At 42.5% G+C, this 18,769-nt stretch overlaps 1 protein-coding gene and 1 long non-coding RNA gene across 8 annotated transcripts in view; both read left to right on the top strand.

Moving 5' to 3' along the window:
* LOC309700095 overlaps nt 1-5,083 on the top strand; it is a 436,175-nt gene extending 431,092 nt beyond the window's left edge. The window contains exons 1-10 of one of the 7 annotated variants that reach the window (XR_014274570.1): nt 11-94; nt 657-777; nt 1,147-1,229; nt 1,531-1,732; nt 1,916-2,306; nt 2,404-2,551; nt 2,668-2,733; nt 2,981-3,162; nt 3,260-3,370; nt 3,857-5,083. This is a non-coding gene — a long non-coding RNA (uncharacterized lncRNA). Of the gene's footprint in view, nt 1-10; nt 778-1,146; nt 1,230-1,530; nt 1,733-1,915; nt 2,307-2,403; nt 2,552-2,667; nt 2,734-2,980; nt 3,163-3,259; nt 3,371-3,856 lie in introns of those variants that run through there. The other 6 variants (XR_014274571.1, XR_014274572.1, XR_014274573.1 and 3 more) reach the window with 6 other exon arrangements.
* A 1,393-nt stretch (nt 5,084-6,476) lies between these two features.
* On the top strand, nt 6,477-9,667 carry LOC309701286 (zinc finger MYM-type protein 1-like; the record flags this gene model as incomplete). Its single annotated transcript, XM_082525379.1, has 3 exons — nt 6,477-6,631; nt 6,883-6,936; nt 7,364-9,667. Exons 1-3 carry the CDS (start codon nt 6,605-6,607, stop codon nt 9,665-9,667), a joined length of 2,385 nt encoding a protein of 794 aa, XP_082381505.1. The 5' UTR covers nt 6,477-6,604.
* Between the last annotated feature and the right edge of the window lie 9,102 nt (nt 9,668-18,769).

The raw sequence follows: 18,769 nt of genomic DNA, 5'->3' as shown, positions 1-18,769 counted from the left end.
TTCCTTAGCAGAGTGAAGCTGACCCCCCACCCACTTGAAACGTAAAGGCAAATAGGCGGAGCGGTTAGTGCTACGTTTGTGCAGATTTGTGCAGGTAAAATTAGCGTTTGTGCTGCTACGGTTTCCGAGATATTAAACTTTATTTTATAGGTCATTCAAAGGTCACCATCCCCCCAGACTGCTCCAAAACGGGCCAAAATGGTCTACTTTTTTAGTGCTACGTTTGTGCTGATTTGTGCAGGTAAAATTAGCGTTTGTGCTGCTACAGTATCTGAGATATAATGATTTTAATTATCACGGCCTACGCTGTATAACACCAGTGTCTGTGGCAGTGAGTTTCAGCAGCTGTGGAGTTTTGCACTTTTTCTAGGCTTGCTGCATAATAACTTTTATTAGTTTACACTTTAGTAACACAATTTATTCAGCGGAAAGGTCGATATTTCTTTTGTTACTAGTGCAGAAACGTACACAAGGTAGGCTAAAGTTTTTATTTTTTCTGTGGCAAAACTGAGTTTCATGTGAAGTGATTCACGTATACCTAAATTATTATTATTTTTTACATACCCAGTTGGCCTCTATGATTTTGTTTTGAATTATATATGTTCATTATTATTAATGTAGCTGTCTCAGAAAAAATGAAGTGTTTGCTTTGATAGGTTGTTACCTACGTGTAGAAAACTGAATATTCCACAGCACCCAGGCGAGGGATCTTCAACCTGCGGCTCTAAAGCAACATGTGGCTCTCCGGCCCCTCCACTGTGGCTCTTATAAGACCAAGTAAGTCATTTTTTTTATTATAAAGACAACAAGAAAGGGTTCTGTTAACAGTTTTTTTTTTTTAAATGAAATATCTGCATTGACTATTCACTGAATGTACAAGGCTTTTAAAAGTGATTTAATGTTTCATAGCTTCAAATCTGTTTACTGTCATTTTCAAGTTGGTTGCCCATCTTTCCTAATTTTCAATTATTATGGAAAGGACTCACGTAGCTGGCTTCATTTTAACAAATACTTTTTTCCGATATAAAGCTTTGATGATTCATTGTCTTATCAAATCTAAAAATAAGCATTTTTATTTACATTTCCATAGCTTACACGATACAACAACTCATTTTCTAGATATTTATAGGCTCTTTCTTTTTTTAGGCTCTAGACAGGTTTTGTAGCAGCAGGGGGAAAAGGGGCCCTTTGAAATGAAAAGGATGCTGACCCCTGACTTAAGCCACCAGGTAAACACAAAACAAATACAGAAAAATTATTGACAGAAAAATGGAACGGGTACTTTCAAGGCTACGGGTGAAGGTGACTGGGTGTGTAAAAGCAAATATGCATCAGACTGACAAAGAAAAGAGCGTTAAAAGATTTTTAATTTAGAACTTTAACTTTATGTGCAAAACTGAACTTACTGATAACACACACTAGCCATTTGAACACATGTAACTGTAATGAACCAAATAAAACAGAAAAATGCAGGCAGCACTCATTATACTGTGTATAACACAGCATGGGGTTGTATTTTTTTCTTTTCAGATGCTCCTGTCACTCCATTTCCCAGGTCATCATAGCACTCCCACACACATGGAGCTCTCCTGCAGTATGCAGTGTAATGCCCCAAACTATCAGTGGTCATCTTTCCATGGAAAGCAATTAATGCCCTCAAAGTGAACGACTTTCCTTGGAGAACCAGGTTGGAGGGAAATTCATTCAGTGGAAATTCTGTTTGGTTTGCAAGGTCAGTATCAATCCACACGATATCTCCAATGTTGTAGCTGTGAGTAACTGTCCCTGCACAGAGCTCATTTCCTGTGGTGCTGTCTTCTGTTTTGAATTCTGATGGACACAGAGATGGATTGGACAGTGGCCTGAGGCAGGTACACTCAGGTAGGCCAAGTCCTGCTTCCACAGCCGTGCCAAGATGAGCCATACCAGACTCTTTGAGGACAGAGATGGCAGGAGAAACAAATGGCACTTCCCTTGTCATCCCTTTGCTGAGGTAGCAGTGCTGTGAAGAGCAGTGTTTGGTAAAATAAACACTTGAGATGTTCCTCATTGTCTTAGCAATTACAGCGGAGATATTGCACTGAGCATCGATTTGGATCGCAGCAGACCTCAACGAGACAGCTTCAAACATTACACTAAGCAGCTCTGCTCTCCTCCTGTAGGTTTGTTGGGTCACACCATCTGTGGCAATGGCTTTCACCAGCTGCAGGACTGGGTTTTCACTGTCTTTCAGAACAGCATTTTGAAATGTGGAGCTGTCACAGAAGGCACAACATAAGCACTGAAAAAATGCATCAAATGCACAGGTATTGAGCACAGAGATTGTCGATTCCCCTAATCTAATAGGCTGATGGAGGTTTCCATTTTTTAATAATCCCACTTTCACTCTTTTGGCCCCAAAAGTTTCATCTGCATGGAGCCATTCGGTACATGAAGAGAGGTAGGAAGTCCTCTTCCTTTTTTTGGGTGGAACAGCTAGGCCCCTCCAGTTCTCAACTGCATCCCCATCAGCCGGAAGAATGTTTGTGGCAGCATCAGATCCCACAAACGGGTGAGCATCCATTTTTATTTTGTCTTCTGCATTGTGAGTCGTCATGGATCCAGAATTGGCATCTGTGACTTTCAGTGATCCCACTGTTGCCTCATCTTTGACCTTTTCTTTTGCAGAACAAATCCGCATATTTCCCTCGATGAATGAAAGATGACGAGCAATGAAGCGATCGACTCGAAGAGGCAAGTTGTCATGTTTGAAAAGGCCATGTTTTATGTTTTTGAACTCAGCTTCAACAGTGGCTGAACTTGCTGTGATGCTGGTGCTTTGGAAGAGAGGGACCATTATTCCTGTCCAGAGTGGCAAGTAACTTGCCAGTCTTATTATATGAGGAATAATCTCAGGGAGAAAGTGAATATTATCTCTATCCCCGTTTGCTGCAGCAAGTGACCTGCTCTCCTCACATATTTCTGTTACCCACTGTTGTAGGTCAGTCTGGATCTCATCCACTGAATCCACTCTCTCACTTTCCTCCGTCTGTTCATCTGGAATGATGATGGAGTCTTGAGCAATTTGGGCTTTCAAGTATTTCTTGCACCTTTCTGAAGGAAGAGGGGCTCCAGAACTGTCATCACCTTCTGCCTCACTGAGGGCCACAACAGTGATAGCATGTAGGAGCTGTTTTGCATGGTCCAAACATTGAGACTGAAGAAGTTTTGCTAATGACCTGACAAAGAAATCTTTAACACGATGTGTTTTCTTCTTCAGGCAGTCCCACTGGCATATCATCTTGATGCAGTGCGCAACATCAACCCTGATATAACAAGGGGGGAGTTTGGCAGACTGGGTTCCAAGAAGGACATGAAAGCATTCATTAAGGTAGGACTTCAGATCAGGATGAGGAGTGAAAGCCTTGACCAGAGCTCCCAGAATTGCCAGAGAAAAGTCACTCACAGCTTCCTTTGGCACAGGTGCACCTGCACGAATCCATTCTGTCAACCAGTTTGCGATGGCATTAACATCATGTTTCTCTGACAGCATTTGCACCACTGGGACACTGGGGCAATTGTTTTCTTTCAGAATACCTTGATAAAGGAAGATATGGCCAGATTTGCCATTTGGTCTCAGCAGTTTTTTCACAACTGAACCGGTTGCATCAAAACACACAGTTGGGGGAGATTTTTTTGACAATGTCTTATAAACATGCATCTGTGTTTGACTCCAGTAGTGACAGAAAAACCTGTCCAGTCCAATATCTCGGATGCTACCACTGTGAGGAACACTATATTTTAACAATTGCAGAGATGCAATGGGGTCCTTATCTCCTAATTACAAGTCTTTTCTCTCTTGTTTGGCTTTTCGCAGTGTGGCCAAATTTGGAAGGTGGCTTGGCTCAGGATCTCCAACATCCATCAGATCTGCTGCCCTCGCTGACCTCCATACAGCTGGTTCCATTCTGCCCTCACACAGCTCTTTAGCGATCTGTTCACGCAGGTTTCCAGACATGAACCGCTTGGAGTGGCCAGTGTGCAGGGAGAAATCTGTATTTCTCATGAAACACTGGAGCACCATTGGACTATTAATTGCTGGCTGTCTGTCACATGACATTTCTAACTGGCCATGACACTCCTTACAGTCGCCTCTGATGTCCAGATATTTATTGGTGACAGTTGGATGGACCTTTGCTCTACGGAACACAAGTGTACATGTATTTTTGATCTTCTTCCATATAAGATCGTTGATGATATGAGTCCAAGTGCCAGGTTTCAAAATTGTGTATTCCCTTTTTTGGGTAGGAGAAAACTTGTCATTGTATTCAACCTTTTCAGGAATAAATTTAACCCAGTCCTCAAAAGGGACTTCTAGTTCAAAAGCTTGACAGTTTTCTTGTCCAGGAGAAATGCAATGTGAATCTAACTCTCCTTCACTATTACTTTCCTGATCACTGATTTCCAAAGCTGACCAGATGTTGTGTCTATTTAGCTTCACAAAAGTGTACAGGGCCTTTGCTGACATCTTGTCTTCTAGCTGCTGACTCAGCTCTTTCCAGACTGATGCAGCTGGAGTGGCTATTTTGCCATTTTGGACTATGGCCTCTTTTGAATTGCAAAGAACTGCAAAAATGGAAACCTTGTCTACAGATGGCTTTCGAGACATCTAAAAAAAAAACACACACTATGATTATGATGGAGCAAAATGTGATTTCTGAACTATATATACAGCCAGGAGCAATCCCTCCCCCAAGTTCTCCACCAATCTACACTTTCATATTTTGTGGAATTATTGTTTTTAAGATGGAGCTATTGAATTTGTGAGTTTATTAAATTGAGTCTGAGTATTTAACCCATGTACTGTACAGCACTTTAGTCCAGTGTACTACATGTTTTAAAGTGCTTTAGAAACTTTTTTCTTGGACATTTTTGAAAATGTTTAACATTGAAAAAAAAATCCTTTTGATCCAGACAGTTAGCTATATCATGTATTAACTCAGTAACTAAAACCTCAGTATTTTAAATGTAAGCTTACCTTGTTCAGAAATCAGATGAACGCTGTTCTAAGAATCCTTCAGACACAGTAATGCCAAAAAATAGTTTTTTCTGCCAGAAAATGTGTATTTGATGCAAAAGACTGCTAGCTTGTTTGTTTCTCAAAAAGTGTTCATGGGAGTGTAAAATGTTCAAATGTAGTTTTCAATAAAGTTTTTTTAATCCACTCTAAAAAAAATAAATACTCAAGCATTTGCATCGTGGTTTCATGAACAAAAAGTGATTGAAGTAAAGAAATTGAAGTTTAAAAAAAAAATACACTTATTACAAATTTAGCTTATTAAATACAACAAGAGGGTTTTTTTAACAGAACTTTATTGAACAAGTGAACACACAAAGTGAAAGGTCATTTGAAAAAGACATTTTTCAGCAGTAAACCATAACAGGATATCTCAAATCACAGGAGCACAAACGCTAATTTTACCTGCACAAATCAGCACAAACGTAGCACTAAAAAAGTAGACCATTTTGGTTTGTTTTGGAGCAGTCTGGGGGGATGGTGACGTCATCAGCAAAAAATATAACTTTTAATATCTCAGATACTGTAGCAGCACAAACGCTAATTTTACCTGCACAAATCAGCACAAACGTAGCACTAAACAGTAGACCATTTTGGTTTGTTTTGGAGCAGTCTGGGGGGATGGTGACCTTTGAATGACCTATAAAATAAAGTTTAATATCTCGGAAACCGTAGCAGCACAAACGCTAATTTTACCTGCACAAATCTGCACAAACGTAGCACTAACCGCTCCGCCTATTTGCCTTTACGTTTCAAGTGGGTGGGGGGTCAGCTTCACTCTGCTCCGTTCCTTCGCTTGACCCCAGTCGCTCTCGTCCGCTCCCCCGTAACACTGCTCTTTTATTGAGGTTACATGAATATGCATAGGTTCATTAACATACGACGTCTGCATACAAACAAAGAGTACCGTGTGTGTGTGTGTGTGGGGGGGGTGTGACCCCATAAAGACTTCCCTAAACCTGCTGCTGGTCTGGAAGTCCAACAGTTCATCTAAACAAAAGGCACTTAGCCTAAAACAGACATAGCCACGTTGATCCTACCATAAAACAACAAGACGAGGTACGACCTCTCCCACGCTCCCAGGATGTAGGTGTGCACACAAAGTTTGCAGACTATTAAGGATCAAACCCAGTGGCGTCGTTAGGCCTATTTTAGGGGTGCTGAAGCCTCCCTAAAATATTCTTAAGCCCCCCTAAATAATTTGGTGGGGTTTTTTTTTTAAATTTATTTTATTTTTTTTTAACTTATTCGATTTTTTTTTTACAGAACTTGCAGACAAATTCAATATAAAGATGCAGGAATATGAGTTTAAAGAAATAATAATATAAACCTGTCGCTATTCACACAAATATGATCATAACTCGGTTGGTCCCTTTCGCTTTACATTGTTAAGGTAGCGTCAGTGCTTCGTCATCCAATCCCTTCCAGTTGTTCACAGGGGACATCCACATGACTGAAAATCCAGTCCTCGTTTTCACTGCTACTTTACACTCCGCTCGTATACACCTGCAGAAACACTAGCGTGCATGTGGCAAACGGCAAGAAATCATGGATATACGCAAGTTTTTCAAGAAAGTAAGTCTTCATCACTGGCTGGTAGTAACAATTAGTTAGCTCCAGCTAACAGCAGAGAGTCCCATGTAAATAATGAACCAGGTGCTCCCCATTTTGTAAATAAAAACCTGGCTAGCGCACTAAGTTAAATTGTTAGCATAATGTTAATTTCTGTCACTCGTTTTAGCTCTGAAAAATCCAGCTGAGCTCATTCAGGTATGGTTATCATCAGTGGAAATAATAATAATCACTCCATCCCCATTAACCTGTAGGAGTCAGGGCAGAGGAGCACAGAGAGGCAGAGGGGAGAGACGTCTGCTGGAGAGGTGAGTCAAAGGATGGAGTCATTTGTGATGGAGACAGTCTGATTAGAATTTTATGGGACTCAATATGGATATGAAATATGAAACATTTCAGTCACGGTACAACATATAAGACCTGTTTAACTTGAGCTTTTATTTAGGAGAGTCAAGGTTAGAAAGTGGAGAGAGCAAAGAGAGAGATATGTATATAAGTCAAATTAGCCTGACTCACATATTTTGAGGGTTCTATTTTAATATTACTTCAATTCAAGTAATTTAGTAATATTTTTCAGGGCTTTAAATTGCAACCATTTTAGTCACATGCGTGCTCAAAATATAATGTTTGTAACTTCAAAATATTTGGGAGCAACAAATTACTGTGGAGCGGGAGCAGAAGTCATGATATTAGCAATTTACATTACAATTCAGTATGTTTTAATGTATCTTGAAGGGTGAGGCAGAAGGAGTGGCTGAGGGAGAAAAAGGTCAACAGGCAAGTTCAAGTCAGAGAGAGCAAGGAGAGACAGAGGAGCTGCAGCAAATAGATCGAGAGGCAGAGGAAGATCAAGTTATTACAGAGAGAGGAGAGCAAACAGGCCAAGAGAGGGAAAATGATGAAGCAGCTGCAGCAACTCATTCTACTACAGGGTTTGATTTAGGTGACAAAGACACAGGGCCCAGACAGGTGAAGCTGAAGAGCTATCCACATGATACTTTTGGTACACAGAAGCGAGCATTTAACCACAGCTGGTTTGAAAAGCACAACTGGTTAGAATATTCAGTCAACCAGAATGCAGCTTTCTGCTTCCCATGTAGAGTGTTTGGCAAAAACATCAAACATGATAGTTTGGTCAGTAACGGTTGCAAGAACTGGAAGAAAGCTTTAGTCATCTTTGGCAAGCATGAGATGGCACAAACACATAAGGACAGTGTTGTTACATGGAAAAGCTACCAGGGAACTAGCAAACAGGGAAACGTTGCACAGATGATAGCAACTGCAAATGTGAGTGAGATAGTCGAAAGAAGAGAGTATCTCAGACGAATTGTTGCAGTCACCTCTATGTTAGGGAGACAGGGACTCCCTTTTCGTGGTCATGATGAAGGTGAAGACAGCCCAAACAGAGGGAATTTTCTTGCGTGCATGGAGCTTTTGAAGGAGTTTGATCCTTTTCTTCAAAAACATAATCCCCCATCAAATGCACAGTATATCTCACCAACATCCCAGAATGACATGATTGACTGTTGTGCCCAGGAAGTTACTAGTGTCATTGTATCTGAAATGACAAAGTCTAAAGTCTATTCCATCATGGTGGATGAGGCAAGGGATAAAAAGGCAGAGCAGTTAGCTGTTTGTGTCAGGTACGTGTCAGAGGGGGCAGTGAAGGAGCGTTTCCTTGCACTTGCAGAGATAAAATCATTTGATGCCCAGTCCATTGCAAATGAGATTCAGCAGCAGATCCAAAACTATGGTCTTGCAGAGCTTAAGTGTGTAGCACAAACATATGATGGTGCAGCCGTTATGAGTGGCTCCACTGGAGGTGTACAAGCACATTTTAGAAGGCTCCATCCTGAGGCTATCTATGTGCATTGTTATGCTCATCAACTCAACCTGGTTTTGTGCAATACTTGCAAGGCTGTCCCAGAGGCTGTGGAGCTTTTCAGCTTGTTGGAGTGTGTGTATTCTTTCTTCAGCACCTCCCTAGTCAATCATCATAAGTTCATGGAGACTCAGGCAAAGCTTGGATTGACAAAAACTGAGCTTGTGCAACTTTCAAACACTCGCTGGGCATGTCAGTTGCGATCAATCAGTGCAGTTCTTGAGACATTGCCTGCCATTTTGGAGTGCCTATCTGCAATTGGATCCCCCATAGCTGTTGGTCTCAGAGCAAAGCTCTACAAGTTCTCAGCAGTCTATGCACTACTGATGTTTCAGTCGATTCTGTCTGTAACCGAAGGACTCCACAAATTCCTGCAGAAAGAGACTTTAGACCTGGCAGAAGCTTTTATCTGCAAACAAGCTGTGTGTGACACACTTAAGGGCAAACACTCAGATGCATTTGCTACAGAGCTGTATGAGAAAACCAAGGCCCTGTGTAACACCCACAGTATCCCTGAACCAGGTGCCAAGACAAGGCACAAACAGAGGAAAATGGAGGATTTTGTCCTGGAGGCAACTGTGGGTTCACGCACTGAATTGAACAACTCAGACACATTGAAAAGAGAGTTACTTTTCCCTTGTGTGGATCGGATGGTTGGCGAGCTTGATCAAAGATTTTGCAGTGTAGATGCAGGGCTGCTAAAAGGCGTCCAGGCATGCAGTCCTAAATCTGAGAACTTCTTGAGTGAACCACACTTGAATGAACTTGCAAAGCACTACAGACTTGACCTGAAAAAAGAGGAGGTTCTGGTGGCCAGAAACTTTCTTACCCGGAAAACAGAGGGTGGATGTCCACCCAAAAATATGTTGTCTGTGTACAACCTCCTTGATTCAGACATGTTTCCCTCTCTGAAGGCAACCATCCAAGTTGCCCTAACAGTGCCTGTCAGCAGCTGCTCGTGCGAACGGTCCTTTAGTGCACTGCGTCGGCTGCACTCCTGGCTGCGTCAAACAATGGGTCAGAAAAGACTTCACAGTCTTGCAGTCATGTCTATTGAAAAAGACACGCTTCAGCATCTGAGTCACAACAGAGTGATTGACCGATTTGCCACTCTTAAAAACAGACGTCATTCTTTGATGCTTCCACCCACCAAGTAACTGGTGATTGCAGCCAGAAAAATGTACTTTTTTATTTTCAGTTTTTTTCTTGTTATTGATGCAGCAAACACATTTCCTCTGTTTTTTTGTTGTACTGTATTATAAAGCAGACTGAAATAAAACAATCGATCTATTGGTGGCCTAGGATGTTTAATCTGTCCAAAAAAGTAGGAAAACAATTTCTCAGTCTTTGTTTTCTGTTTGTGAAATTTTGTGCTCATTCACTACGTTCGTTCATGTCGTGTGCATCTCTTGGGGGCTAAGCCCCCCCTGTCCTTAAAACCTAGTGACACCCCTGATCAAACCTCTACCAATCTAAAACTAATTATAAAACTCTAAGCATATATAAGTAGATATTTCTAAGCATAACTGACAATCAACAATACAAAACCTAACAATATTTATTCACTTTTATTCTGTCTGGCAACATGTTTAATACTAAGTACAATACAGCAAAAACAAATGTGTTGCTGATCTGATTCGTTCTTTTTCCTGATTGTATATATTAAACAAAACACGCTGGCTGTGACTTTTAACTCTTAATCCACAGATTTTGTTTGTAACTGTAGAATTGAATTTTAGCCAGGTTAGATTTTTCCCCCTCTTCTCCTTAACTAAACTGGCTGCATCGTGGCTCTGTATCTACAGTAAGACGCACACACAGTCTGTCCTGTGTGGTCAGAGTGTGTTTTACTAAAATGCTGAACCACTGCTTTAATCACTGTTGCAAGACCTCTCTGCTTCACTGGAACAAATGGGGTGCTTATCTCCAAGTATTTGTGTGAATCATCAAATCCAAATGAGCTTTGTTTTATTGTAGTTGGTATTTGTGAAGCAGAAAATCTGCACATTGCCCAGAAAATCACCTTGGAAACGAGATGTTCCAGCTCGTTCTATTGGAATGGAAGCGTGCCCGTCTTGCTTTCTGCATTCTTACCTTCGAGGAGACTTGTTGATATTTGCAAACTACATTTTCCTGTATGAATTCTATTTGTGTGATGACAGAGTGTTATGTAAAGCAACCGATTCACACATTCCTGAACAAAGAGAGCATTTTGGACTGACCCTGCGGCTGCCAGTTTACTGATCAGAAAAAGATCCTGGTAATGTTGATAAGGGTTTCTGCCATTGTTTTTGATTCCCCCGACATACCAGGATGCTGTAAAGTGATTAACAGTCAAAGTCAGCCTGATGTACATCTGCCTCATTAGGCTTCCCAGAGAGAAATGGATCAGCCTTGTAACATTACTTCACATATTTACACTCCAGTAATTAGAAATTACAAAGTCAGATCTTCATCGTAGTGTCCTTTATCAGTGAGATTAATTGTCTTGTCACAAGTGTATAATTCTGTTGCTAAGTGGGTAGGGCCACAGGGATAGACAATAAGAGGCAAGAAAGGAAATTAAATGACATCATTGTTGCCATGTTACGCACATATCCACACAGATTAATACTTACATCCAATCAATTTGCTGTAAATATCAAAGACAGTAAATTTTTATTTACTCATGTAGATATTTATATAGAGAGAGGGTTCCTTCCAGTTGATTCAATTGGTGGAACACATAGTATGGGATATCACACCTGTGCGTGTCACGTCAATAAGGCAGACAACCTGTGATGATGTGCAGCCCACCTGTACACATACACTCCTGCCATCAGTCGTCACCTGGCTGAGAACACCTCTGCCAAGTCGAGCTAAGTACTTTTAGTTACCTCTGTTGTTTGTCAGCATGAAGTTAGCTTAACTGCCCGTATTGGTGTTAGTCTCTACTGTTGCAGTGTGGGCTTCTCACACAGATGAGCCTTCTGTGAAGAATGGCTGGCGTCTCCCTTAAAGGAAGTGTGAGGACAGTGATTCAGTAGGGACCTGGAGTAGAGGCACTTCTCCTTGTCCTCACTGAAAGGAGCCAGTTGATGTTTTGGGCATCTGACTAGGATTCCTCCTGGCCACCTCCTAGCTGAGGTATTTTGGGCATTTCCTACTGGGAGGAGGCATTAGGGTAGACATGCTGGAGCAATCACATCTCTTGACTGTCCTAGGAAAACCTGGACGTTCCTATGGTAGCTATGGAAGTCTGAGTGTCGCTGGTTAGGCTGTTGCCCCAGACACAGATAAGCAGCAGACGCTGGGTGGATGGAGTTAGCCCTCTTTATGGAACAGAAAACTCTGAGCTTGGTTCATTTTAGGGTTAACAAACTCAGTGTTTTCACTAGACCTGCTCTCTTGAACATGGCCCAGAAAAAAATGAGATGATGGGAAGCAGGTGCGTCAGCCAGGGAACCTCTGGGAGCCAAAGAAAGAGCACACTTCCTCACAGGAACACAAACACAGATGCTCTTGAAGGAGGAAGAGAAATGAGCAAAGTAATGGGAGAGAGGGCTAGCTGACACTGGGGGCAACATTGATCTCAGGGGGAAGTGTTTTAGGCCTGTTTGACTTTGGGTGGACTGGTTCTAGTTTCTGTTTGAGAGGTTTTCACTTCACTCTCTGCCCTTGTAACCAGGGCAATTTATTCGGATGCCAGAAGTAAATATTAAGGTCACTAGTCAAGTAGCACCAAGCCACTAACCAGCAGCTATTACAATTAAATAATAATAATAATAATAATAACAGCTTCAACAGCTCCACTCAAAGCCCTCTCCACTCATCCCGACTAAGCCCAATGTTGAGTCTCCTTTAATAATCAATCGTTTGGTACCATCTGCACCACCGTCCTCCCTGAACGGCTGAAAACGTTGTTGGAAATGCCGTTAAAAGTACTCAAAATAGCATTAAGATGAAACATGTTTCACTGCACCCATAAGTAGGACAAACTCTGCCCCTCTACATTTCTCTGAATATAAGTAGCAAAAAGTGTAATCAGTATTACAGCCAACATGTGCTTTTCAAGGTTAGTGACAAGTAGACATGAGTATCCTCCCCAAGTTCTTCTGTGGATTTTGTCTGTTTATTTGTATTGACTGTGAGCGCGTTCATGCATCTGTTTCCTTTTTGTTTTCGCCACAGAAAGCAGGAGAACAAATGAAGCTGTTTCATGTTGGTCAGGCAGTTCACTGTGGACAGAGGTCGAAACAGAGACAACCTGAAAACAAGAATGTGGACACACATCATTTTCACACACCAGCATTTTTAAACTAGTTTTCCAACTGGCTGTGTTCGGACTTTCATCTTGCTGCAGAATGAATTTGGGATCAATCCAACACCTACCTGATGCTATTGCTGTTGCCTAGGTGGGTAGGAAAATATCTCACATGCCTAAAACAGTCACACATGCACCACCTAGTCCACTGGCATTAACATGCTCGGTGTAGTTGGAAAACAGAACATATCCTCATTTGAATGCAGCTGGATGAGTCAGAGCACCGTGGGGGGAGGGGGTGGGAGTGATTTCAAAAATCAAATATCTTTTAAAATATACAGACTCCGTCTTAATCCCAGGTAGAAATGACACCTTTCTGTCTACTGTGAGTGTGTCCTGATACGGAGACTGAATGGGAAGCTTTGACTCTAAGACATCCAGATGTTCTCCTTAAGTATCTCCTATCCAAATACATGCCAGTTAACAATTAGGATGCCTGTGAGGAAATATGCAGTTGTCTGTTGGCACAAATCACACAAAAGTCCAATACAGATTCCATCCATCTTTAATTTCCAGGAAACATGATCATCTGAAGGCTCCAGCTGACAGAAAAAATACTGGTGTGATTGCACCTGACAGTGTGGAGCAATGGCCAAAAACAACAAGGAAAACTGTGTGTGCAGCAGTTTCAGTGGCAGTTTAACTTGCAGTAGCTAGATCTCCCTAAACAAACACACATAAACTGGTATTGTATTGGTTGTATTGTTAAGCGCTCTCATTCAAGCTGCTCCCTCTGTTGCAAGTCTGTCCTTTTGCAGACATGCAGCTTGTAGGTGGCTGAACTGAGCAGGCATCAGATAAACACTGCAGCAGCTTGGTGCCCACTGTTTGCCTGGGTGCACAGAAATGCTTTGAATATTGATACATGGATCCCTGGCAGGGTGCTCCCTGCACCTGGGGACTCTGTTGTCCTACTGGGAGACGTCAACGCTCACGTGGGCAGCGGCAGTAAGACCTGGAAGGGCGTGATTGGGAGGGACGGCCTCCCGGATCTGAACCCCAGGGGTGTTTTGTTGTTGACTTCTGTGCAATTTGTTCATAACAAACACCATGTTTGAACATAAGGGTGTCCGTAAGTGCACGTGGCACCAGGTCGATGATTAAGTGTGCCTATGCGAAGGCACACTTATTACTATTGCTCGGATTTATTATTATTATTATTATTCTTTTTCCGCCTGAAATTTTGGACCGTAACTCATCCCACAGTTTTGACACAAGCTTCATATATGTTATATCATTTTGTGCGGCTGGATCAGGAATGAGTTGCTATGCCTTTTGGTGTTTATTACTTCTATAGTTTTTTAAATATGAATATTTTAATGCAAGTTTTTGCCCATTGGAATGAATGGGAACGAACGAAAGTGAAACTTAACTTACTTTGTGGTGTGTTTGCTCACTCACTTAATTTGTGGTGTGTTGGCTCACTCTAGTGGTATGTCCCCGTATTTGGATTACCATAATGACGACAATATCAACGGCGCACACAGCGTCGGTGCTTTCAGGAACCATTGGAATTCTTAAGGTTGCACGAAGCATTGAATAGTTACGGTAACGGCAAGGGTGTATGCTTGGTGGAAAACTGCATATCCCACAATTCAAAGCACGCCTCTACCAGTCAAACAATGGCGGCTGCCACTTGGTTTAATATATTCCTCTTATTTGTGTTTCTAGGTCACAAAGTAAACTTTTAAGATATTTTCAGGTGAGAATGTGGGTGTGTAAACGTCAAATATCTGCTCGTTTTGTCAAAACATCCCATATTAGCAACAGATTTCTCACGATGTTGCTGCTAGCCGGCTAGCTAGTTCGGCCGGCCGGCTAGCTAGCTCGGCTAGCTAGCGCCGCTTCGCTCAAAAGCACCCAGGCTTGGCTTTCAGTGAGGCGTCTCTAACTCCTTTCACCCCCGATCGCTCCGCAAACAGTCTTTGTATTAGCTGGACTTATTTTTCGTTTATATGGGCCGATGATGCTGGTCGATGTGGAAAAAATAACTGAGTTGTTCATATACCGGTGGCTAGCTAGCTCCGCGTTAGCCACCGGTATATGTCTCTTCCCCTCTATGCGGGGAAAGAAACATGCGAGGCGGCCACCGATCGACCGGTGGTGGCTAACGCGGAGCTCAATCGTGGATAAGGGGAACCCAATGCAGGAGAAGCAGGCGGCTGGTGAACTGAATTTCAGGTAAGACGTTATTAACTGCACTCTATTTGGGTCAGATATAAACCGAGTTTAGGTGTAGTTTATTTTCGTTGTGCTGACAGTTACAATAACTGTACTGCGTGCTAGCTAGCACCACGGAGTTTCTATACAGCTGTGCGCGCTAAGTTACTGATGTTGAACTTTATGACAGCCTCCCCTATTTTCAGGCGATAATGTAGGGGTGTAAACTTAAACTATCTGCTCGTTTTATCAAGAAGTCCCATATTTTATCAAGAAGTCCCATATCTCTCACGATGTTACTGCTAGCGCCGCATGGCAGCTAGTCGGCTAGCTGGCTAGGGCGGCTTGGCTGACACCTAGGCCGGGCTGACTGATACCCAGGCCGGCTCACGCTCTCGTTTCACCGCCGCATGGCAGCTAGCCGGCTAGCTGGCTAGCGCGGCTTGGCTGCCACCCAGGTCGGGCTGGCTGACACCCAGGCTGGGCTGGCTGACACCCAGGCCCGCTCACGCTCTCGTGTCACCCCTAGTCTTTCGTGATGACTCTTGGTTGACTGCTGGACTTATTTTTCATTTATATGGGCTGGTGATTCGGTATGAGTGTCCGGTGAACTGAATGTCAGGTAAGACGTTATGTATATTTAAGGTAGTGACTGGAATAAGTCACAAGGTGTCGCTGTTGAGCTGCATATATGTTGTAAATTTTAGCAATTTTGACCATTTGTCCTCTGCAGGACACCGTAGTTCAGATTTCTCGTTCGCGTGGGCGCCATCTTGGTTCAGTGTTTACTGTGATGTGCAAAGGTGAGCACTGTCAGTGGCGAACTGCATTGGTTTTGTTTAAAAATAAGTGTTCCACTGTGTAACATAGCGGTTTGTCATTTAAGCCGAGCATATATTTTGTTTATTGAGAGGTTCATGTATTGTCTGATGAGAGTATGAGACAAAGATATACTTTTCTTTCTTACTCTCATATAAAATATTTAGCTTTTATTAAATAGTTATCTGAATCTTACAACCAAAGTTTGTATAATAATACACAAGATTGGCTGTAGACCATTGTTAATCATTCAGAACACTGTGTAAAAATAACAAAAAACAAAAAGTGAATGAAAAGTGCATAAATATTTATTTTACGTGTTTGATGTGTGTGGCAGGGCGTGGTCTGCAGTGCCGCTGCAGGGGAGGTGGACCCACCTCAGCGATATCTGCAATCACGCCTCTCAGGTGTAAAGTCTGTGCTCTCTCTGCTTTTTTTTTTTTTTTTTTTTGTATGTGTCGGGCTGTGAGATGAAAAGCTACAGCCGACTGTGTGGGTACAGCAACTATGTGTGAAAAGTGGTCCATAACGTAATGCTTCAAAGTGTGTTCATGCAAACATTGTCGGGTCTGCTTATGAACCTCTGCGCACAGCGTCTACAAATTGGGGCTGTACGAAGTCACCTCATCTTTACACAAAACTGTAAGCTGTCATCTGTGAGGCGCGAGCGGTGTTTGGTTTTACCATAGTTCATGGTGGAGAATGGCTGCTCTGCTGAGTTTTGCTCTCTGTAGCCGTTTGAATGGCAAACTATACTGATTAGCGGCGGCATAGGCACACTTAAAATTTCTTCAGAAATTTTCGCTTTCTAGTTGATTTTATAATTGTATCACCGGACCTGCGGCCATATGTTCTGGACAGTCGGGTGAAGAGAGGGGCTGAGCTGTGAACTGATCACCACCTGGTGGTGAGTTGGATCAGGTGGTGGGGAGGATGCTGGACAGACCTGGTGCACCTAAACGTATAGTGAAGGTGTACTGGGAATGCCTGACAGAGGCCGTGGTCTACAGCTGAGCTTCAACAGCGAGGTAGACTGGAGCCAAATGGACCGTGTTCAGGATCTCCATTGCTGAAGTTATATATTTAATGTATATTATGCTCTCTGGTTACTCTGGTATGAATGACTCAGAATTACTTTATAGTAAATAACACACTACTGGCAAAACACAGTGTGAAGAACTCCAGTTTTTAGTTCAACATACAAGTGATGACTGTTGGCCTTCATCAGGTTTGATTTAATGCTGTCAGAGAAAATATGTCCTCTTCATGCCCCTGACTACATTCAGTGTTTAAGCTTCCTGAAACACCGAACCGAGTTACTGTTCATGTTCCTATACAGTGACACAGATACACTACTGGTGAACTCATGTGTTTCAAATGAACAGCTTAAATGGTACAAAGGTAAGTGGTGAAAAAAAGGTAAGGTTACCAAAACTGAAAAATAATGTACATAGTTGTGTATATTTCACAATTATACTAAAAGGCCTTTTTCAGGGACAACATGGGTTAACAGTTTAAAGCAGTTCTGTCAGGGGTGTCGTGTGTGGATGCAAGAAAACCCAAATGCTGGACTCACAGGTGAAGGCTGGTGTTTATTATGATGAGCAGATAGATAGAACATGAAACGGAGGACTGACTGAACTGAAATGGCTGGTTGGACTGGACACACGGGCGGCGTAGTCAACATCAATGGCACGACAAAGGACTGAAAGGAACTGAGGGCTTAAATACATGACTAACGATGGCGACGACTGGAGACGGGTGAGTACACAGCTGAACTTAGTCTAACCAATGATGCATGGAATGAACTGGAACACAGGTAGACAGGCTGGCACAGAAAACAGAAAGTGAAAAACACGGATGTGGAAAATAAACTGAACATGACAAAACTGAAAACACTGGGTGAACCACCCAGGAAACCTGACAAGTTCTGCAGCAATGGAGGTTGATCAAGCCTTCAAAGCTGCTGCTACTAATTCCTACAGCTGTTCCAACTTTTCTGGGTTACTTCCCCCTCTGTCTGCATAAAAGCAGTGCTGGAACACACTGTGGTACCCTTGTGAGCATCAGTTGAACAATATTGTACTGTAGTGATGGGATTTCCGGCTCTTTTTAGAGAACCGGCTCTTTCGGCTCCCAACCAGCTCTTCAGGTTGTTTTGTTGCTTTAATTCGTTTATTATTAACATTAATATAAAATTATGCACAAAAGGAATTACTAATGTAAAAAAAACGTGGTTTTATTTATATGTGTTTATATATAAATATATGAGATGATGATGAGACAGCCTTTATTTGTCAGTTGCAGGTCTTTTGCCCACAACCGAGATGACAGACCTTGCCGACCGTACATACAATACACAAACATCACATTGGGGAGACAGGTCAGACTAGGTAGCGAGGAAAAAAACATCAAAATGTGTAACACAGAAGGATAATACAGGAATGCACAGATATCAACACACCACAGCACAATAAACACAGACAGCAACATGGGAAAGAGTTCCAGTGTGTACATCTGATCTGGGACCGCTGCAATCTTTGACTGTGCCTCCAACTGACCCGATGTCCACATCAGAGGGGAGGTAAGCGTTGGAGGTGGCGTTGGATCCGGGGTAGGGAGGGTGATGCATCAGTGAGTGCTTATCAGTATCAGTATATGTATGTGTGTGCGTGTCCATAGTTCAGCTGAGACAGTGTCCTTCACCCTGCCAGGCTAAGTAAACAGTCTTCCAGCCAACCCAGGTGGCCTTGCAGGGAATGGGAAGGAACAGACTCAACACAGTCGTTATCAGGGTGTTTTGTTCGGCTCCAGCCTTGCAGCTGGCGACAAAGGGGTATCCGCATAAGTGATGTTATTTTTTACTTTAGTGCGAACAGCTCATATGAATTTCAAAGCAGTTCTACAGTCCAACACTGGTCTCTCAATCGCCCGTTGGAGAGCCGCGAGCTTCGCCATACTTGCGTTCTGTGATGTT

This window comes from Aulonocara stuartgranti, assembly GCF_965226115.1.
Source record: "Aulonocara stuartgranti genome assembly, chromosome: 23".
Taxonomy (NCBI): Eukaryota; Metazoa; Chordata; class Actinopteri; order Cichliformes; family Cichlidae; genus Aulonocara; species Aulonocara stuartgranti.
This window is presented reverse-complemented; position numbering and strand designations above follow the sequence as displayed.